Source organism: Scylla paramamosain, chromosome 10, assembly GCF_035594125.1.
Source record: "Scylla paramamosain isolate STU-SP2022 chromosome 10, ASM3559412v1, whole genome shotgun sequence".
Classification (NCBI taxonomy): Eukaryota; Metazoa; Arthropoda; class Malacostraca; order Decapoda; family Portunidae; genus Scylla; species Scylla paramamosain.
The window spans coordinates 24,007,789-24,031,382 of NC_087160.1; the positions used below are offsets into that span (position 1 = coordinate 24,007,789).

General features: G+C 37.0%; 1 protein-coding gene across 1 annotated transcript in view; it reads left to right on the plus strand.

Annotated features, from left to right (window-relative positions):
* LOC135104399 (uncharacterized) overlaps positions 1–23,594 on the plus strand; it is a 127,193-nt gene that overhangs the window by 79,500 nt on the left and 24,099 nt on the right. The window contains exons 50-68 of the mRNA XM_064011800.1: positions 66–199; positions 558–716; positions 899–1,038; positions 4,446–4,608; positions 4,835–4,904; positions 5,391–5,506; positions 12,760–12,965; positions 13,079–13,250; positions 13,876–14,069; positions 14,691–14,837; positions 15,797–15,944; positions 17,267–17,456; positions 18,417–18,522; positions 18,849–19,014; positions 19,474–19,643; positions 20,988–21,278; positions 21,474–21,659; positions 21,936–22,023; positions 22,186–22,362. Of these exons, the coding sequence (XP_063867870.1) occupies positions 66–199; positions 558–716; positions 899–1,038; positions 4,446–4,608; positions 4,835–4,904; positions 5,391–5,506; positions 12,760–12,965; positions 13,079–13,250; positions 13,876–14,069; positions 14,691–14,837; positions 15,797–15,944; positions 17,267–17,456; positions 18,417–18,522; positions 18,849–19,014; positions 19,474–19,643; positions 20,988–21,278; positions 21,474–21,659; positions 21,936–22,023; positions 22,186–22,362 (3,023 nt within the window). The remainder of the gene's footprint in view (positions 1–65; positions 200–557; positions 717–898; positions 1,039–4,445; positions 4,609–4,834; positions 4,905–5,390; positions 5,507–12,759; positions 12,966–13,078; positions 13,251–13,875; positions 14,070–14,690; positions 14,838–15,796; positions 15,945–17,266; positions 17,457–18,416; positions 18,523–18,848; positions 19,015–19,473; positions 19,644–20,987; positions 21,279–21,473; positions 21,660–21,935; positions 22,024–22,185; positions 22,363–23,594) is intronic.

Below are 23,594 nucleotides of genomic sequence, written 5' to 3' on the forward strand. Positions count from 1 at the left end.
TTTATCTTTCCTTCATATTTTCTTCCTGAATATTTGCACTGAAAGTTCTTGTCTGTGTCCCTCAGGTGCAACAGTTGGTCACCTTTCTACAAGAAAGAGCGAGAATCTGAGGGATTGATCTTGAGCCTTGAAATGCTTCGCACGCGTGAAGAGTTTCTGTGCGAGAATCCCATAAATGCCACCTGCAGAGAAGTTGCCAGTAGGTCACACACACCTGTTTGCTGGTGTCTGGCATGTTCCCCTGAATATCTCTGTCAAACCTATTCCATGCATTAATTTTTTGTAAATCAAATTACCATTTTTGTTGATCACTATCTTTAATTTCCAGAAAGATTTCCTTTAATGAGACAATACAAAGTCAAAATCAACATAACTTTGGTCTTCTCTGAAATCACTGTAGTAAAACACTGCCTGTTTTTTAAACATATGTTATTCTGATAATGTTAGACTTTTCATTATTTTCTATATCGTTACCTTGATTTTTATAGGTTTTACATGTTTGCAATGATTACTTGTACAAGTGATTATAGCTAATTCATGATTTTCCTTCATGACAGCCAAAATCCCAGCCTCTGATCTTAACCAAATTCTAACTTGTGATGCTGTAGAGGGTCTCAAATGCCTTGATCTGGAAAATGCTCAAGACTGTTACAATTATGAAATTTCCTTCTATTGCTTCTGTGAAGAAGTTTCAACCCCACCACCTCGTGTATCTTGTAAGTGATGTTAAGACTTGGGTAATGTACTAGACAGATACAAGTCCTGACCAGATGAGATTCTACTTGACCACTAAACCTGTGATGTTGATAAAGTTTGATTATATGTGTATATCAAGTACCTGTTTATTTAGTTTTCAGTGGATTCTGCCATGTAACCTTATTTTCCATTGTGTTTGCAGCTGTGGGTCCCACCACCACTTTGGCTCCGTGTGACTCTTGGTCACCATGGATCAACACTGCTAAACCATGGCAGGCTGATGGAGACACAGAGTACAGATCACTTGAGCAACTCCAGGAGGAATACAATTTCTGCCTGCAGGTGTGACATTGTACCTTGAGAGTAGTGGATGAAAATACCTTTAATGAAAGTATCTTTAATGAAGAGAGTGCTTTTATTTTTACATTCTCATCTTCCATTAATTTTTGATGTACCATTTCTTCCCTCATATCTTAGGTAACTCCATGTCTTGTGTGCTTCCTGTGTATCTACAGTACTTGGTTAATTTTTGTGCATACTGTACATTTTTGCTGTGCACACACACACACACACACAAAAGAGAAATGGAAGTTTGGTAATAATGTACAAATTAATAAACTGTATGGAAAAGATAGATAGACACAAGTTTTGGAGATACATATGGATGGGAGGATAAGATTTATGAGAAGACATACAAAAAAGATTATGAAGAGTAAATGTCTCAGTGACATTATGAAATATAGTTTAAGTGAGGAGGTGGTTACAGCTGTCCATGTGAGCAAATTTAGAGATAATGGTTAACTGCAGATATGCAGATGTGACAAATGAACTTTACAATACAACTAGGTTAATGCACACACAGTTGGGTATATTTGACTTAATATTCTACTTTACATCTCTCTTTTGCTCACCCTGCATTGCTTCCCTCCTCTTCATAAGGATTTCCACTTCCCTTTCAAGATCAATAATCACTCTCCTTTGTAGTAAGAATTCACTGTCAGACCCCTTTCCTAAACCCCAAAAATTGATAGTAATTTTCTCATTTTGGTAACCAATGAGTGTAAACAAACAACCTTCTGCACCTTCAGTGACACCATCCTTTTTTACTTCAGCCATCCTCCATCTTTTTCCTTGTCACAGAATCAGCTTTTGGTCTACTCATATCATTATAATTAGGAGATGGGACTATAGTATAGCTCCATCTTTATCATAAACTAGGCTCTTCTGGTCCAAATTCTTGTGTGTGTATGTCTATTCTTTCTATATTGTTTACTAATTTGTACATTATTATCAGGTCTCCCCTTTCTCTTCTCTCTTGTTGTGTTGGTAATCCCATCTCTTCAAGTCTCTCTTCTTAGCTTAAGTCTTTCAATTCTGATATCATCTTTGTCACTATCCTCTGCATTCTTTCCAGTTTATGAACATCTTTTTTTCTATGTGGAGCCCAAACTGCTGTTGCATATTCCAATTTAGGTTGTATCATGCTTGTTATATTTTTTTTCATAATTTCTTTATCTAAATAGTTAAATGCCATTCTAATGTTTGTTAACAACCTGTATGTAGAGTCAAATATTCCATTTATGTGCCTTTCAGGTGATAATGTGTCCTGGATCAAATCTTTTTCTTCATTACTTTTCGTTATTATTTCTCCTCCCATTTTGTAATTCCATGAAGGTCTCTTTCTGCTTTTTCATATTTCCAACATGTGACATTTTCTGGCATTAAATTCTAGTTTCCATCTTTGGCTCCATGCATGTATTTTGTCAATATCTTTTTGTAACTCCTTGCATTCATCTTCATCCTTTGTTATTTTAATTATTTTTGCATCTTCAGCAAAGAAAGTTTATGTAAATATTTAGATCCTCTGTCATATCATTTACATATATTTGAAACATAATAGGTGCCAACACAGCTCCTTGTGGTACTCCACGTGCCACTTTGTACCAACTTGAATTAGTGTCTGATTACTGTTCTCATTTCCTTTCCCTGTAAATAATCATCCATCCATCTCACTTTATCAAATGCTCTTTTGAAATCCAGGTATACCACATCAACCCATCCGTCCCTCTCTTGCACTCCATCTATTACTCTCGTATAAAAGCTCAGTAGATTTGTGACATAGGATCTCCCTTTCCTGAATCCAAGTTGCTTTTCTGTAATTATCTTTTCATTTCCTAAATATTGCATTCATCTGTCTTTAATTACTATTTCACAAAGCTTGCTTACAATACTTATTAGTGACACTGGACTGTACTTTAATGGTTCCATTCTATTTCTCCCTTTGTATATTGGGACTATGTTAGCTCTTTTTCCATTCCCTTGCTACTTTTCCTTCTCTCAGTGAGCTGTTAATTATATCCCATATGGGCTCCTCCATTTGTTCTCTGCATTCTTTTAATATCCATCCATTTTCTTGATCTGGTCCCATAGCTTTCCTAAGATCCAGCTCTTCCAGCAGTATCTTGATTTCTTGTCTCTTTACTTGTATCTCCTGTATTCCCTTATTCTGTGATACCACTTTTGGTGTCACAAAATCAGTTTCTTTTGTAAATACAGATTGAAAAATCTCATTCATTAGTTCACTCATCTCCTCAGTAGTTTCATGAATTCTTCTTTCTCTTTAACTTGTTTATGTCATCCCTACATTTAATTTTTTCATTTACATACTCATATCTGAGTTTGGGCTCTTCTTTGCATTTTCTTACTATGTCACTTTCAAAATTTCTTTCTTTCTTCTTTTCTTCTTATTATACCATATGCATTTCTTGCCTTTCTGTATTCTTCCCTAGCATTTCTGTTCAGATTTTTCATAATTTTTCTCCATGCCCTATCCTTTTTGTTGCTTCTACACCCATGGCATTATATATATACCATTCATGCTTCCCAATTTTCACTTTATAACTTGGTACAAGCTGTTGCACCCCCTCTCTATACTTAAAAATATCTCATATTTTTTTGCAGTACTTTATCTTCAAATAGCTCTTTCCAGTTAATTTTCCCATAAAATTTATTAAGCTCTGCAAAGTTTGCCTTAGCATACTTCTGTCTCCCATTTCTAAATTGTTCATTCCTGTGCAGCACTGTTTCCTCCTGTAGTAGTTTTCTATTGTCACATGATTGCTTCTTCCCAGTGGACTCAGACAATGTATATTTGGTCTACTCTCTGGGAGTTTTAGAAAACACTAAGTCCAACTATGATAGTTCTTCTCTGCATCTTGTAGGCTCATTCACCCACTGTCTCACTGTATTCACCATCATAGTATGCATAAGTTTTTTGCTCCATGACCCAACATATTCTTTCACTTCCATCTCGTCTCAGTTAATTCCTTTTGTGTGTGTGTGTGTGTGTATGTGTGTATTTACCTAGTTGTATTTACCTAGTTGTGTTTTACAGGAAAAGAGCTAGGCTTGTGCTGTCCTGTCTCCATATCTGTAATTATCCAGCTTAACTTTAAATTCATGAATATTTTTTGCTTGTACCACTGTTTCATCTAAGTTGTTTTATATCTCTATGCTTCTATTTGGGAAACCATATTTCTTGACTTGCTTCTACTTGCTGTTTTCCTCAGTTTCACTCCATGTCCTCTTGTATCTCTTTAGTCCCTCACAATTAAATCTTCTTTGTCAACTTGATCCTTACCCTTTAAAGGTCTGTATATAGCAAGTGTGTGTGTGTGTGTGTGTGTGTGTGTGTGTAGGTAGATACAAAACTAACAGAACAGCTTTTAATAAAATTACTCCTTGATCAGGGTCAACTGGCAGACATTGAATGTGTTGAGGCTGCCAGTGGTGCCAACACTGGGGCAGATGTGGGTCTCAGCTGTGATGTGCGTTTTGGCTTCCGATGTACTAACTCGGCTCAGGAGCGTGGTAGCTGTCTGGACTACAAGATCAGATACTACTGCACCTGTGGTAAGCTGTTCAACACTTATTCATCCGATATGGGGAACACTGTGTTAATAATTTCTTTTTACAGAAACCTATGCTCCTACAATGTTAGATCATATGTTTGATTTCTAGAATACTTCATTAAGACTGAAAAATGCTTGTTGCCAAGATCATTACATCTTTCTTTGACATGTTAAATATTATTTTACAAGAAAATAATATCTTTTCACTTGTCAATTTCCTTCCACAGAAACCACAACAGTGATCACCACCGTTTTGCCAGACTTCACCACACCCCCTCCAAAATGTTATCCTGACAAGTAAGTTTTTATAATTTGAATAGGAAAGCTTGTGTAGGTATCAGTTTTATGTGCATCTTCATGCATGTGCTACTTGTATCAGATCCCTGCATGCATATGATAAAGCTCTTTGTACTGAGACTAATTTTTTTTTTTTTATCTAAAGTCTCCATTAGTTACACTAGTAACTTATGCTTCATTCTCACTGTATGTCAGATTATAAGGCAACTAATTATATAAGAACCCAAATTTTAAAGGAATAAAGTTTATTGAGTGATTTCTATGGCAAGTAACTGGATCTAGAGATCCACCAGTTTCCAAGTTTCCCAGGGACACAGACTTTGATTTGTCTAGATTTTCATGCCGGTTCTTTTTTCTACATATCTATATCTCTAAGGTTTACCTAGTCCTGTTTTCAATAAAAAAAAGTTACTCAACCAACTGCATTATTTTCGTTGAATGATTTCCCACCAGAAAGACTTGTTTATTTGTTCTTATTTTTTAAAGGTACATTAACCTCCTGAAGAATGTAGATGATTCCGCTTTCTCCTCAACCCCTGCACGGAGCACCATGTACGGACCGGCCAGTGCACGACTCTACAACCCAGATAGCAGTCTTTCCAGTGAGTTTGTTTTTTCTGATGCTTACCACTCCACTCTCTCACTTTTTTTTTAATGATAACATGTCTACAAAGAAAAACTGTTTATGTAATTTTCAGATGGTATATTTCCTTTTGGGAATATTTCCATATATTTTTATATTTGCTTATAACATAACTCATTCTAATCCCAGCCATGATAGTTTTCCTCTCTTACCAGTCTTTCAATTTTACCTCTGACATGTGTAACAGAAGTTACATGCATAAATTATGAATACAAATTAAAATAGATATCTCAAAATTTTAATGGTATAATGATAATACTGGCAGTGAATCATGGTGTGAGTTTGCAAAGTCCCTCAGTTATTCAAATAAATTTATAAATGAATTATGGAAATATTTGATAACTACTTTGTCATTATCAATTAGGAGAAAGTTGTAATCTTACATTTACATGGGTTTGCTTTTGTCTCCTGATGACTACTTACTGAACTACACAAATATATACTACCTTTCAATCAAGTTTGTCACTTTTTAGGTCCTTTCCTAGGATTTCATCCTCTGTCTTCTTTGGTACTTTCCTTTTCTAAATGTTTAACATGCTTTAGTCTTTCTCATCCTTTCACTTTATACGACCAACCAGTGATATTTGCCAACCTTTACCACTAATGTATTCATTCTTAACTCCACCTGTAGAAGCATCTTTCACACTACAGCTTGCACATCAGACTCATCATGCTCATTTTAGTACCCTCTAACTGGTGAGCAAAATTATTCCTAGAACCCTAAGATTCTAATATAACCCTAGATTCAGTACCATAAGTAATTGATAATTGGGTATAAGGGGGGCGCTGCCAGTTACTTAGTGGGTGGCATTAATTTTTTTCCTATCTTCATTATTTTTGGTGTGTATATTTCTTTACACCTTTAGTATAAAATTCCAAAGTTTCATTGGAATATGATCATTATTTTTGGAGATATGAAATAAATCCATGCTTTTCTGAAAAAAAAATGAAAAAATGACTTGTGTTTTTCATTGTAGCTCAACTATTTTTCAACTTACCATTTTGAAAATTAGTATGGGTACAATAGATACATGTGACTTAATTTTGATCAAGGAAGATTTCAATTATTGAATGCCATTCTCAAAAAATGAATTAAGAAATTTGGTGACATTTTTTACTTTTTTTTTTCAGAAAAAAAATCTGTGATAGCCTTAGGTATTTTAAAAAATGTCTCTCGATGAAAAAACTTTTCTCCTTTTCGTAGATATATGTATGTATACAATCACTTGAAAAACAATGGAGTTATTTAGCTTGAAATGTCAATAACTTTAATTTTGAGATAAGAGCTGTTTTCTATTGATGAGTGAGTTTCATGAAGTTTGCAAGCTCTGTGTGGTATAATTTTACACATATTGGGATAGTAAGGTAAATCCAGATAAAACAAGTATTTATTGTAACATTCAGGCCTGTTTGGCACCTGGTTCCCTCCTAATTTACAGGATATTATTCACTCGCAGGTGAGGGTATCAGAGGGCACCACCCTCCACATTGTCGCCAGGTTAGAAGCCTCCTGCCTTGTAATGCTGACTTGATTTTGCTTCTCTAGACCTCTTGGTTGTCTTTGGTGGTGTTTTCCTTTCTACCTCTTTTATAGCTAATCCTGAGAGTGTGTACTGAAAAGCTCCAAAGCCAAGGTGAATAAGCAAACTGGTGTCTGGCTTTCTGCTGATTTGTTTTGAGGTATTGCCACATCTCATACAAGAAGTTTGCATATCTGTTGAAATTTCCACTTGACATTGGGGGAGTGCTTGGTGCTTGAGAAATTCTATTCAGGCCATTACATCATAGGTCGTTGATCAGGGCCTGATAAACAAGTTTACAGTTAATTTCTGTAAAATTTCCTTTCCCTGCATCATCCATCAGCTGTTGTGGCTTTACAGATACATCTTCGTGATTTGTGCAGGTGTTACGGATGATGGTAGTGGAGCAGTCAAAGGCATTGTTTGAAACACCAATGCTCTTGTCATCCCTCACATTCATAACAAGATTTTCCTATGATGCTTTCCAGCTGGGAGCGTGAGAGTAAATATCTCTCTCTTCATTTTCAGAAGGGGGAGGAATTTTGTCTTGCAGGAGTTGGCAAAATAAGTCTGATCTTATGGCTTGTTTTATCTCTGTTATGCTTAGTGGTGGTGAAGGTGAATGTTGTGAAGTTGAGGGTGGTTGCTGAGATGATGAGGAGGTCTGCAGTGAGGCGGAGTGGTGAGTGAGAGGTGGTGGAGGTGGTGCTATCCCTTGCAAGGGTGATAAGGCAACCTGACTCGCTTGTTTCTCTCTCTCTTCTCCTGTAAAGCTTGAATTCTTGCCCACTGCCACATCCTCTGTTTGGAAGGATGCATCATGAATGTAGATTTACTTTGGAAAAGTAGTATCCAACCTGAGGGAGTATTACCAGGAAATTAATCAAGGTGGGAAGGCAGTCAGACAAATGGCTTTCCAACATGCTACTTCTGCTATGGACGTCTCAAGAGACACTGAGGTGAGGGGCCACACTCATGGTAGCTTGCACTCCTAAGTTGCCAGTGTGCTTCATATTACTATATATTGCAAAAAAGAAAAAAAAAAAAAGGAAAAAAATAATGACAAGCCATATAGCCTGTGGTGCGTGGAACTTTTCAATGGACTTTCAAACGGAACACAAATAAACACAGAAGGAATTGTGGTATGAAGATGCTGTTTTCACAGGAAACTCAGCAGATTTCAAGGGTAATTTAACTATGAAAAACAAATTTCGATGTTGGAGCAAGAAAATTAGATTTTTTGCTGGCACCGCCCCCCCATAAATTTACTGCCCAATAACCAATAATTGATAATTCAATAAATCCAAAATTTTAATACTAGCGACAATAATATTGATATTTCAAATAAAAATTTGATAAATCCAAATCTTTATTTGTATTTTCATCTTAGAAAACTCAGAAAAATTTTAGAAAAATTCAAATTCAATGTTTATCCTGTCTCTTCACTAATGAAAGTATTGTTTTAAGTAAAATAACTACATATGATTTGGAAAGTTTTAAACTTCAATATGCTAATGCTTCAAAACTAAAATCATCAGTTATTGTTACTTTTGAACCAAAAGTATCAATGATACCAATGAATCAATAATGTGGAAAAAATAATTGTCAGATAACTTCTAACTCGATATCATTATCGCGATAATTTATCATGATAACACTTACCTATGGCAAGAACTATGTAGGTGTAGTATGTACACATGGCTATCCCTGTATGAAACATACCTTTTTTTTTTTTTTTTTTTTTTTTTTTTTTTTTTTTTTTTATGTAGGAAGGATACTGGCCAAGGGCAACAAAAATCTAATAAAAAAAAATGCCCACTGAAATGCCAGTCCCTAAAAGGGTCAAAGCAGTGGTCAAAAATTGGTGGATAAGTGTCTTGAAACCTCCCTCTTGAAGGAATTCAAGTCATAGGAAGGTGGAAATACAGAAGCAGGCAAGGAGTTCCAGAGTTTACCAGAGAAAGGGATGAATGATTGAGAATACTGGTTAACTCTTGCGTTAGAGAGGTGGACAGAATAGGAGTGAGAGAAAGAAGAAAGTCTTGTGCAGCGAGGCCGCGGAAGGAGGGGAGGCATGCAGTTAGCAAGATCAGAAGAGCAGTTAGCATGAAAATAGCGGTAGAAGACAGCTAGAGATGCAACATTGCGGCGGTGAGAGAGAGGCTGAAGACAGTCAGTTAGAGGAGAGGAGTTGATGAGACGAAAAGCTTTTGATTCCACCCTGTCTAGAACAGCAGTATGAGTGGAACCCCCCCAGACATGTGAAGCATACTCCATACATGGACGGATAAGGCCCTTGTACAGAGTTAGCAGCTGGGGGGGTGAGAAATACTGGCGGAGACGTCTCAGAACACCTAACTTCATAGAAGCTGTTTTAGCTAGAGATGAGATGTGAAGTTTCCAGTTCAGATTATAAGTAAAGGACAGACCGAGGATGTTCAGTGTAGAAGAGGGGGACAGTTGAGTGTCATTGAAGAAGAGGGGATAGTTGTCTGGAAGATTGTGTCGAGTTGATAGATGGAGGAATTGAGTTTTTGAGGCATTGAACAATACCAAGTTTGCTCTGCCCCAATCAGAAATTTTAGAAAGATCAGAAGTCAGGCGTTCTGTGGCTTCCCTGCGTAATATGTTTACCTCCTGAAGGGTTGGACGTCTATGAAAAGACGTGGAAAAGTGCAGGGTGGTATCATCAGCATAGGAGTGGATAGGACAAGAAGTTTGGTTTAGAAGATCATTAATGAATAATAAGAAGAGAGTGGGTGACAGGACAGAACCCTGAGGAACACCACTGTTAATAGATTTAGGAGAAGAACAGTGACCGTCTACCACAGCAGCAATAGAACGGTCAGAAAGGAAACTTGAGATGAAGTTACAGAGAGAAGGATAGAAACCGTAGGAGGGTAGTTTGGAAATCAAAGCTTTGTGCCAGACTCTATCAAAGGCTTTTGATATGTCCAAGGCAACAGCAAAAGTTTCACCAAAATCTCTAAAAGAGGATGACCAAGACTCAGTAAGGAAAGCCAGAAGATCACCAGTAGAGCGGCCTTGACGGAACCCATACTGGCGATCAGATAGAAGGTTGTGAAGTGATAGATGTTTAAGAATCTTCCTGTTGAGGATAGATTCAAAAACTTTAGATAAGCAGGAAATTAAAGCAATAGGACGGTAGTTTGAGGGATTAGAGCGGTCACCCTTTTTAGGAACAGGTTGAATGTAGGCAAACTTCCAGCAAGAAGGAAAGGTAGATGTTGACAGACAGAGCTGAAAGAGTTTGACTAGGCAAGGTGCAAGCACGGAGGCACAGTTTCGGAGAACAATAGGAGGGACCCCATCAGGTCCATAAGCCTTCTGAGGGTTTAGGCCAGCGAGGGCATGGAAAACATCATTACGAAGAATTTTAATACGAGGCATGAAGTAGTCAGAGGGTGGAGGAGAGGGAGGAACAAGCCCAGAATCGTCCAAGGTAGAGTTTTTAGCAAAGGTTTGAGCAAAGAGTTCAGCTTTAGAAATAGATGTGATAGCAGTGGTGCCATCTGGTTGAAGTAGAGGAGGGAAAGAAGAAGAAGCAAAGTTATTGGAGATATTTTTGGCTAGATGCCAGAAATCACGAGGGGAGTTAGATCTTGAAAGATTTTGACATTTTCTGTTAATGAAGGAGTTTTTGGCTAGTTGGAGAACAGACTTGGCATGGTTCCGGGCAGAAATATAAAGTGCATGAGATTCTGGTGAAGGAAGGCTTAAGTACCTTTTGTGGGCCACCTCTCTATCATGTATAGCACGAGAACAAGCTGTGTTAAACCAAGGTTTAGAAGGTTTAGGACGAGAAAAAGAGTGAGGAATGTACGCCTCCATGCCAGACACTATCACCTCTGTTATGCGCTCAGCACACAAAGACGGGTCTCTGACACAGAAGCAGTAGTCATTCCAAGGAAAATCAGCAAAATACCTCCTCAGGTCCCCCCAACTAGCAGAGGCAAAACGCCAGAGGCACCTTCGCTTAGGGGGATCCTGAGGAGGGATTGGAGTGATAGGACAAGATAAAGATATGAGATTGTGATCGGAGGAGCCCAACGGAGAAGAAAGGGTGACAGCATAAGCAGAAGGATTAGAGGTCAGGAAAAGGTCAAGAATGTTGGGCGTATCTCCAAGACGGTCAGGAATACGAGTAGGGTGTTGCACCAATTGCTCTAGGTCATGGAGGATAGCAAAGTTGTAGGCTAGTTCACCAGGATGGTCAGTGAAGGGAGAGGAAAGCCAAAGCTGGTGGTGAACATTGAAGTCTCCAAGAATGGAGATCTCTGCAAAAGGGAAGAGGGTCAGAATGTGCTCCACTTTGGAAGTTAAGTAGTCAAAGAATTTCTTATAGTCAGAGGAGTTAGGAGAGAGGTATACAGCACAGATAAATTTAGTATGAGAATGACTCTGTAGTCGTAGCCAGATGGTGGAAAACTCGGAAGATTCAAGAGCGTGGGCACGAGAGCAGGTTAAGTCATTGCGCACATAAACGCAGCATCCAGCTTTGGATCGAAAATGAGGATAGAGAAAGTAGGAGGGAACAGAAAAGGGGCTACTGTCAGTTGCCTCAGACACCTGAGTTTCAGTGAGGAAAAGAAGATGAGGTTTAGAAGAGGAGAGGTGGTGTTCTACAGATTGAAAATTAGATCTTAGACCGCGAATGTTGCAGAAGTTAATGAAGAAAAAGTTGAGGGGGGTGTCAAGACACTTAGGGTCGTCGACGGAAAGGCAGTCCGACCTGGGGACATTTATGGTCCCCTCCCCAGATGGGGACTCCGAGGCTGGTGTAGGAGTCGCCATGATTTTAAAATTTTTTGAGTGAAGGGTGTGTGTGTTATTAGGTGCTTGTAGTTTTGTTTGGAGGAAGAGAGTTGTCTTTAGAGGGCAGGCTGTGACTACCCCCTTGTGTTGTGAGACACAAAGGGAAACGTTCAGTGAGGTCACAGCTGGGTTTAATGATAAGTTCACAGCACCCCCTGAACAGTGCTTTAGACCTCACTGGGAGTAATTATCGTTTCGGCAGGTGTCTACTGCCTCCACCTATCATCCTTATCTGTAAATTCATTAATGCACTTTTCTTTTAAAGTTTTTAAAGCTCCCTATTGACTCAGTACAAACAACCTGGTACTAAGTCCATTTTTAGTCATTTACCAATCAATATGGTTATCATTAACTTTCCATGTTTTTTAATCTGACTTTATTTTGAACCCATTATTTCTAGTTCAATCTTATTTACTAATCTGTAGAATTTTGTTTATAATATGCTTGTAAGCAAAATCTTCAGGATTAGTTATCAAAATTGGACTAGAAGTAATGAGTTCATCAGTGATAAAGTTGGATTAAAAAAAAAAAAAAGAAATCTTCTGAAGTACACAGTATTAGGTGACTGGTATAACTAAATCTAATCAGATTGTTAGTACTGAGTCAACAGGGTTCATTAAGAGAAGACTAGATAAATTGATAGAGCAAGATGACAGATGGATATGGGTACGTATGTTTTATATGGAAACTGCCATATGTAGGCCTTGTGGTTTAACTCACTTTTGATTCATGCTTTTGAGTTTGGTATTGCTCCATCCATCACATTGATTATATTCCCCAGGTGATATAATCTCATTTTGCTGCCAGGAATGTTTACCTGAATGGATCATGGTAATAATGATAATTCTGTTTACAGCATCAGGTTGGTCTCCTCTTCGCAACAACTGGGACCAGTTCTTGGAGGTGAACTTGGGCTCGGTGACACCAGTGTATGGCTTAGTGGTGGCTGGCAACCCCCTCACTCGAGAAAGAATCACTGCTTTCAATGTGCAGTACTCCAGGGATGGTATCATCTGGACTGACATCCCCACTGACCCCACAGACTCCTCAAGCCCACCCAAGGTATAATTTTCATTACTTGTATTGCACTAGAAAAAAGTAACTTATTTTATGAGATGGGAAAAAAGTATCACACTATGTAGAGATGACCACATTGTGACATGACTGCCTCTCAGGTGTTCCAAGGTCCAATCAGCCCAGTAGAGGAGAAGCAGCAGATGTTTGATCAGCCCATTGAGATGCAATACCTCAGAGTTAAGCCCACCAATTGGTACCGTGCCATAGCCTTGCGGCTGGAGGTTATAGGCTGTGAGCTCCCTATGGTTCCCATTACATCAACCACAACAGGTGGGTAGTTTTTTTTTCTTTCTTATTTTCTTCTTTTTATAAAGTTTTCTTATCATATGATTATGCAAACACTTTCAACATATTCAAAATTTGTTCACTTATAATAATTATCCATTCATTCTGAGTTATAAGCTTTTACTATATATGAGTACATCTGTGAAATCAGCTATGTAACTCATAAAAAATATTGTACTTTTGGTTTTGATTACCTTTCACTTATGTTCCCTGACATATAGAATTAGATTCATTAACCAAATCTTACATATTTTTGTTTTCTGTAATTACTTCACATACATAGTATTGCCTACAAAAGAACTGGTATTTTCATTAGTCATTATTTGTATGTATTTCACTATCATTACAAACTTTTTTTTTCAGTTACTTCACAGTATCATCTATTAAGTAGGTAGGATAGAGCAACACAGTGGACTGCTTTCATTAATAGATTTTATCTACATTTTCTGATTCAAAGTAAACCCAATTTAGTCACTTAAATGAATGATCAAGACATTTAGTTATCAATTTCAATAGTAATTTTGTGTATGTTTGCGCTATGAAAAGATTTTAATACATTGAGCAATATGTTCATGTTTAATGTGAAATTGACATGTAAAGATTTTGACAGAACTCCCGAAGTGTGATGAGCCAATGGGAGTTGAGAATGGCCTGCTATCTGACCTCCAAATAGTAGTATCATCTGTTTTGGATGACCGACATGACTACTATGGAAAACAGAACATTCGGCTCAACACTCAGCCAGATTCATACCTCTCAGCTGGGGTGTGGGTAGCAAAACCCAGTCAAGACCAATTTGTGAGGGTGAGTCTTAGTTGTAGTTCTTAAGCATATAGTTTATAATCTGCTCTTCTCTGGAGAGAAACTGACTTTTCAAGTCGTGACACTTAAAAAAATTATCAAAGCTTTTGAAACTTGGCCTTTTAGGATCTCCATCCTGCTCACCTATACTAGAGAATAGATGAAGTAGAGAAATGTTTCAACATGCAGTACAGAGATGATTTATGTGTTAGAGAAAATTGTAAGACTATGCAAGATGATTGATTGAAGAAAGATGTGATGTTAAATAAATGAAGGAATCCTGTGTAGACAAGAGATCATTTGGGCATTTTTGTTTTGGACTTTTGTAAGTGTAGTATCTAGAAGGGGGGGAAAATATCAAAGGTTATCACAAAGTGATGAAGATTGTAACAGGCAAAGTCACTAGAGAACTGGCAGATTAAAAAATTATCAACATTAAAATTAAGTGGCTTTACAAATGTATCTTACAAAAGATGAGAAGATTAATATACTTTCTCAGTAACCTTAAAGAGCTTGTTATTGAAGTGTTTAAGTTGTAATTAATGAAAATTTCAAAGTGCCTGTATATAATGCCTTATGTAGGCTATATGTAAAAAAATTTCCTAATTATTTTTTGTGTTCTAGTTTGACTTCACTGAGCCAAGCTTGCTGTCTGGAGTGGTGACTCAAGGACACCCTGGCTCCCCAGAATGGGTGGAGTCTTTCACTGTTGGGTATTCCCCTGATGGTGAAAGTTGGAACACCATCAAGGAGCCAGATGGTACTGACAAGGTATGTCATTTCTAGCCATCCATTAGTAACCTTTACTAATTCATTGCAAATACAAATCAGTTTATGAATAAAACTATCAAACATTATATTATCAGTTATATATTCACTAAGAATAATGGGCAATTTCAGATTCACTATACTTTTTTGGATTTATTGTTCTGATCTGATTAAAAAAAGTTGATAGCAGTTAAGTATGCATGATATCTACTTATTATGCTTATTACTGAAGCAGTGACAGTAGTGCAGGTTTGAGGATTATTGCTAGCAAATGTAGTTGTTAGGTATCATGTTTAATAATGTTATAACTCCACAGCATGTGGTACTTATTTACCAGGGTAAGAATCCTCCTAGAGAGAGAGAGAGAGAGAGAGAGAGAGAGAGAGAGAGAGAGAGAGAGAGAGAGAGAGAGAGAGAGAGAGCCAAGACTAGACTGACTGCCATGTCTCATATTAATATAAATTCAGAGAAGGGAGTCCTCAGTTCCCTTGCTTTATCTCATTTTAACTTGCTCTAGTGGTACAGAAAATGTCTTCTTGAAGTAATTTATCAAAGTGAAAAGATTGTTTGGATAAGAAAGCAAGAGAGTGTGTTGACAGAGAATATAAGTACAGTAACTTATTGTAATAATACAAGTTCTAATGAATTACTATAAGAACTATATTTGAAAACATGCCATTTATTGAGGCATTTACTGTGTCATCCTATTTATAACTTATGATCATGAGCACATCACCAGCATTTTCCTAGTGTACATCAAAGTATACTGCAGTATCCCCATCCTTCACAGTTGTCAGTCTTTCATAATAGGAAAAAAAAAAATTCTTCCAGTTCATAGTTTGATATATGCTAATATCCACACCTTCAGGTTTCTCTTGTTTCATAATGTTGTTACTGTGTGAATCTTCATCTTCATTTGGCACATGCAAAAAACTAACAGCCAAATAATTTCATGCCTTCAGGTATTCATTGCAAACTTTGACAGCAACACTCCTGTGGAGAACAAATTTGATCGGTTGTTGAACACCCGTTTCCTTGAGTTGCGGCCCAAGCAGTGGAATTCCAACATTGCTCTGAGAGTGGAGGTGCTTGGGTGTTTCCATCCATATCGTAAGTCCAGAGTTTTTCCACATCATATACGTCCTGTCAAGCATTTAACTTTGATAAATGATATGTTCAATCTTATCCTACACGAACACTGAGAACACTTGAGTATATCTATACCTTTCTTCTCAGCTTTTCATATTTTCGTATATCTATGTATGTAGTAGATCAACATCAATCATGAAGAAGGCTAACCATAACATACAGGTCTACAAGGCTGCATTCCATATATGTATATATACATTCATAACTTCTCCCCATTCATTTATGTCATGTATAACTGCTTTTCTGTAGACATCCATCTTGTATCCAATTCTCTCTTCACATTATCCATTTATTCCATTCATGATCTTTTCTTTAGTAATGTATCTCACATCCAATCCAATTATCTTCACCAGTCAATCTTTTAACTTCCCTGTACATGCAAGCCACTGTAAAAGTCTCTGCTCTATGCAATCAACCAACTCTCTTCTAAGAACATTTCTCTGATGCATCTTTCATATATGTAATTTAGTTTTGATTGAGCATTATCATACAGATTTACATGTATTGAAAATGCAAAGTACACATCAATATTTATGAATAATGGAAAAGTGAAACCATGTTGAACTCTTCTACTGATAAATTTAAGACAAAAAAAACAGTGACCATGTACCACAACAGCAACTGAACATTTTGGAGCAAGAGAGGACAGAATCCATAAGAAAATAGTTCAGAAACTAAATGTGAATTCCAAGTTCTATTTAGTGCTTTAATGTATAAAGCAATATAAAACATTTCCCCAGGATTCCTGGGAGAGTATGACTAAGATTACATTCATGGCATAAGCACTGAAATATTGTACCCTTAATGGAAGTTTCTGTAAAAGGAAAATCACTGTATTCCATTTTTAAGTTAATGAAAAGTTACACCATAGAATTATTTGGGAAATAAACAGGATACAAAAAATAAATTATTACCATATATAGTAGAAAGTTTTAAAAATGTGAAATAGAGTATGAGAGGAGATAACATCATTGCGCACTTCTGCTGAAATGATTGCAACTACCAATTCCACATGGAAAGGAAGGAGATATCAGGAAGAAGTACAACGACAGTTCTCAACAGCATAGATAAATTAACAAGCAACTAACCACTGGTCTTTTATACCCAAGTCTAGGTGAAAAATGAAAATGAGGCTCACAAGTGAAGAGATGATGTTCCACAAATGGGGAGAAAAATTGGGTTTGAGAACACTAGTGATTATTATTGTTTTGCCATTTTTTATGCCATAGAAAGCTGGATTATATTAATTCAATTACAGGAAAATTTACTTTCCTCTTACTTAGCTGAAGTGACTACTACACCAGCACCAGTCTTCACTACCACCCAGCCTCCTCCTCCATACTGTGTAACATGCCCTGGTTTACCTGAAGAGTACTACATGACCTGCATTCCTTGCACCTACCAGGATGAATATTTTGATGGACAGAACTGTGTCCCATTAAGCCAGTGTCCATGTTATAAAGAGGGAAGCAGGTGGGTGGAACCATTATTTTCTCTATTTCATGTGTTATCTGTTTTATGTATATGGTTTTAGTAGCTGTGTATGGTTTTAGTTATCATTATATTTGTTGTATCATATTCTTTGTAGTTCCTTCACTCAGTTCAATGTGTTAGGACATTTTCAGCATTGAGGCAAAATGGCTTTATTGTTGTTGCTGGCCTAGAGCTAAGGAGATGTCACTAGTTTTTTGTCTGTGCATAGAATCAGGTGCATGTGTCTGTTGTTTCAAACGTGAAGAAAGCCATCTATCATATAGGAGCATTGTAAGGATACTGCTTACATTCATATTAGTTTCCATAATTTACTTGACATGGATTTTCTTGCCCACATGCAGTAAGAAGTAACAGAAAATGCACTGATGCATGTAAATGTGCAGCTTGCCTTGCATCAAATCATATTCATTAAGCTTAAGGTTATAATAATAGTGTGTTTAGAATGAAATATGCCCCAGTATGGTTGTGGTGAAAGTTCACAACTTATTGCCAAGTGAAGGCATTGTCCAGTCTTTCTTTCAAGGCTTTTTTTAAGATTTCTGATTCACTCATCCTTTTCCTGTTTGCATATACTATTATTATCATAAAGATTGCTTTATGAGATGGTTTTTCACTTACATTGATCATTTTTAGTAGCTTCATGACATCTCACCTCCTTACCATTTTATGTGTACTTTTACTTAGATTTATAATTTTATTTACTTAAAGACCTCCAGTCATATCTTCTTTGAGTAACTTACTGACAGTCTACTGTACATACCAGAGTATCCATCATAAGAGTACTTCACTCAGTATATTTGACAAAAAGAAGTGCTTTATATTCATACCTGTCTATGATCACATCATTGATCCATAGTATTTATTGATAGGTTAATTCTTTTTATTTTATAATGATTGCTCTTAAGTTAACCAGCTGAGAACACAATAATGTGTCTGCAGGTATGAAGTGGGTCAAGTGTTTGAAAGCAAAGAATGCAAGGAGTGCCAATGTGTTCTGGGCGGTGAGACATTCTGTGTTCCCAAGGAGTGCCCACCCTGTGATAATGTAAGTATACATCACATCCTTATTCCTTGTTGTAACTTCGACAATTTTTATTTTAATTGCATTTTCACATTTTATTGAGATAGGTGTAGATACTATGCAACAAAATTTCATGAGTCATGGCAGATCCACCTATTTATTGTTTGATGAATATTTCCTGCTAAATATTATATCTTTTTATCCATCTGTCCATCTATCTGTTTTTATCTATATGTTCATCATAGCACAAGAATAATAAATAGATGTGCTTAAGAAAAGGAAAAGAAATAAGATAAGTACAGTATCAATACTGGTAAATGTCTTTCAGTTGGCTTTCTTATGCTTTGCAGGATGAGAAGTCAGTCATGACTCCCTCATGTAGTTGTGTGTGTAAGCCGTGCCCTCTTGGGACCAGACTGTGTCCTTCAAGCAACTTCTGTCTCAATGAGACATCATGGTGTGATGGTATTGAGGACTGTCCTGATGATGAGCTGACATGCACCACTCCAATGCCAGGTGCTGTTGCTTATTTATTCTAAGTTTTTATGAATCTCATCAGTAATTACACTCTTTATTGTTTATTCTTGAAAAATGCCAATACTATTACTTGAAATAATATCAGGGAAATATGAATAATGTAGCTTGTAATCAAAATACAACTAAAATAGTAAAAAACTAAAATGTAGTGAGAAATTGAACACTGTATATATTCTAGATTTGCTGTAATTTACTATTACTTATTATCACTAGTTTGTCAAATTTTAATGTAGTTTTCGTAAAGTTGCCACTTGTACCTTTCTACTATATATCTCATCTTACACATTGGAATAATCTCTCTCTCTCTCTCTCTCTCTCTCTCTCTCTCTCTCTCTCTCTCTCTCTCTCTCTCTCTCTCTCTCTCTCTCTCTCTCTCTCTCTTTCCCAGCCATGTGTTCGTCTTTTGATACTAAGTGATTTTTTGTGTATTTCACACAGAAATTCCATCACCTTGCCCTACACCTTACTGTCCTGAGCACTGGCAGCTGAAGGTGCATCCGTCCAAGGGTTTCTGCCCCAAGGTGAAGTGTGAACCTCCACCCACTCCCTCATTCTGTCCCAGCCCAAAGTGCCCACCAGGCTACACTGTTGTAGTCAAGCTCTCAGAAGTAAGTAGAAATCTCACAGGGAAGAATTAAGGCATTCATTGCTGCAGACAACAGTAATAATAAATACATTGGCAGTACTTACAGAAACTAAGGAAATTATATTCAGGTGCAGAATGTGACAACTTCATTTTAACACAAAGTTAACTTTGGTTTTGAAAATTAGTAACAAACCATTAGGATTTCCTGTTATGAAGAAGTAGTATATATGTGATCTTGTTTTGAAAATTAATACTAATCATTAGGATTTCCTGTTATAAAGGAGTAGTATATATGTGGTCTTACTGTCTGAATGGTGAAGGTATTGCAAGGATCAAGCTGTGATATTTTTGATGATCTCAGGACCTCTAGTTTCCCAGGAACATTATATTAGACAGGCCACCTGTGAGTAGTGTTATGAAGGAATGAAGTAGGAAAAAGAGTAATTAGGGCAGAATATTAGAAGAGTGAAAGATTTATTTAGAATTTGTTTCATCCATCACAGATCAAGAAGTTTCAATAAGAGAATAATGATTATAGAAAGCAGTTTGAGAAGGAAGGATATATTTGGATTGAGAAGAACATATTTTTGTTCAAGAAGTAGCTAAACTTCAAAATAGTAATAAAAATATCATGATGTTAAATGTGGAACAGCAAACTAAATAAATCTAGAGGTAAAAAAAAAATTACCTCTTGTCAGAAAAAAAACAGCAACATAAATAATTGACTGCTTAAAACAGATTTATCCATAGTGCACAGAATAAAGTACAGATGGCTGATTGATTATGAAATTGCTGAAAAAGACTGAAAATAAGATATTTTAGGTTTGATTAAGTAACTTATGACCTTTCTGCTGTGCTATGGAAAAAAAAGGTATATGAAAAATGAATAGAGAGCAGTTACATGATAAGAAAACTAATTTTAGAACTTTGGAAACTAGATGTGAAAGGATAAGGAGAGAATATATATAAAAGAAAAATTACCAAAGTGTGTTGTCGAGATTGATGTATCATGTGAGAATACTTAGGATATTCAAAGAAAGAATGCTGCAAGTCATAGAGCATGTGGTTCTTACAGAAGTGGTAAAAATAATAAGAAAAAATAATATGTTAAAGTTGGATGTATGAGGTGAAAGTAGTTCAGCCAAAGAGAGCTGTATGTGTGATTGATGACCAGCCAGGAGGAATGTTTTTGAGTCAGGGAAGGATGAAAGGAAAGGAGCTTTTGAAAAAAAATACCTGCATCTTTTTAGCAGTTTTTAAGAGCAACATGAAGAAATTGGATACTGCATAAAAATTTGTAATTATCACAAAAGCCCTAGCTCCATTTAATGCACTTAACTGACACCCAAAACTGACATTTTCACAGGCTGGCAACAACTGTCCTGAATATGATTGCAACCCTCCACTACTCATTGAGCCAACCACATGTCCTCCACCTACCTGCCCTGAGGGATATGAAGTGCAAGGATCAGATTATGTAGACTACCTTGCTGAAGAGTTCCCACTGGAGACCCAACAGAGTGATGCAGTGTGCTTCCAATACATCTGTAAGCCACCATTGGAACAACCCAAGGAGAATTGCTCAGAACCTGTTTGTCCTGAAAACTATGAAATCTTCTTTTCTGATGTCAGCGTTCTAGCAGATCCTTGTCCTCCAGTAAGGGTTGAGCTTTGTTTTCCTTTTTTTTTTTCCTGAAGTTGACTGGAATATGTAACTTGTATTTAGTCTTCTGTTCTTGAAATCAGTTGTATTAATTAAATATAACCTATCTTTTTTTTAAATTTATCCCTTACGGTTATAGTTACAGTTCTTAGATCTTGTTTGTAATAAAATTACATTACTCGCCCATAGTATGAATGTGTCCCGGTAACACCATCCACCCCTCTGCCGTGCCCTGCCGTGGAGTGCCCCAACAATCTCACCATCATGTACATCCACAGTGAAGACCGTTCCACCTGCCCACGTTATACCTGTGTGCAGGTTACTCCTATCCCATCAATCACAACACCTTCCACTGTGCCTCCCAAGTGCCCACAAGTAAGATTTGAGTTGTTTGGGGTGTGAGTGCATGGAAAGCTGAAATGTTTTGGTCTGCATATCAGGTGACAAATATCAAGAATAGTGAATATAAGGGGAAAACAAGGATTTTCTGTATTGTAATTGTTTCCGTTTGTGTGGGAAAGTGCACCCTATAATTGTTATTTGATTATGTAGAGGTCCCTATAGTTGAACTGAATTAATTGTCTTCTAAATATGATTTCAAAACAAAACTTTTATGGCATGAATTGTGTTAACAGGAAATGTCTTTTGCAGGATCAGCTTGAGATTGTGATTTGCAGCCTGAATGAAGAGCTGTATCGGGTGAACCCTGTGGAGGAAGAGTGTCCAAAGTATGCCTGCAGTAAGTACCTCAAGGTCCCCTCCTTAGGATCTCTTTTCATCAACAAGCTAATAATCAGAATCTTATCTGTGATACTGGAACATCAGAACTCTCCTTCTTTCAAGGTTGAGTTGGGAAGCATTTATACGTAATTTTTTGTCTTTTTCTTTTTGTGATTTACAGAGCCACTGGGCAGTCCTCCACCTATTGCTACCACTGCTATGCCACATAAAGAATTAGTGCCAGTGTGCACTGTAGAGCGTCGCACTGTTTCTAGCTTTGGCAACACCGATATTGATATGGAGGTCTGCAACCACATCTTGGCTCAGGACAAGATTAATAAGGACTGGGTGGTTGCAGGTGAGTGGGAGTGTACAGTTTGTTTCTTGTAGCTATAGGCTTTGTTCCTGGAGACTTACTTCTTGAAGGCTTAGATGGTTACCCTGCCCTAAATGGTGTAAGCAGGATTTCTTAAATTGACATCTGTAGAGGCTCATGCCATCTTTCACTGTTCCCAGTTGTAATCACAATCAAAGGCAAGGTTGAGTGCAGCATGTGAGGTGATCTTCAGCCACTTGACAATTGCAGAAAATGATCAGCTTCCAGTAGGACTCAAACCCAGGAATCAGAGGCTGTTTTTCCATGTGTGGACTAAACAACCAGGATTCCTTGGTTCATTAATTTTTAACTAATATATTATAAAGGTGAAACAATTAAATATGCAGAGGTATCATCATCAGCTTAGTGTTGATATCTTAGTTCATATATTCAGACTTGTTTTGGTTTGAAAGATCCATCTAATGGAGTAAGTAACTTTGTAGTTTAGATCTAAGGAACATGTACCAGAGATCATTACAGCAAAAAGTTTAACACATGAACATCTACACTGTATAATATCAAGTTTTGGATCATTACAGTATCCCATCATGAGATGAGTGGTATTAATGGACAAGTAATTTACTGGTAAACAGTACACAAGGATAATATGGTTGTAATTAATGATAGATAAAATAATATGCTACATGACACCATGGTTGCCTAGGCAGGGAGGTGGGGAAAAGCGAGGCTAGTGGCAAATCAGCTGATTGTTAGTCAGTCACTTGTAGTTTCCCATTTAGACAGCAACAGTGAATATGTTTAGATTAATATTGCATAAATTTGAGAAAAAACTGTTGGCAATGCATTACACTTATAGTAATGCACACTCCATGTGGAGTATGCAAACATAGTGTTTCTTTATGGTTTCACAATGTCACCAAAGGACATCCTGCATCCATACACCTCGCCATGGGTGCCTGCCTGACCATTGTGAATCTCTCTTGGCCACCCTCACTTGAATTTCATAACATGGCTAAGTAATCCCTCAAAATGTATGTGTGCAATGAATATTTTAGACTTAAAATAACTTGTACTTTCACTTTTAGCAATAACCACAGAAACTTGTATTACACCCTGTTTACTAGGACAGAGGAGAAATATGTTAGTGTTGTGAGTTCCACTTCAGTTAAGATCATGCGGTTATTTATCCACACTGAATCCAAATTATATTAATTATCAACATATGTGCTCTTTTATTTGTAAGTTTCATTTTA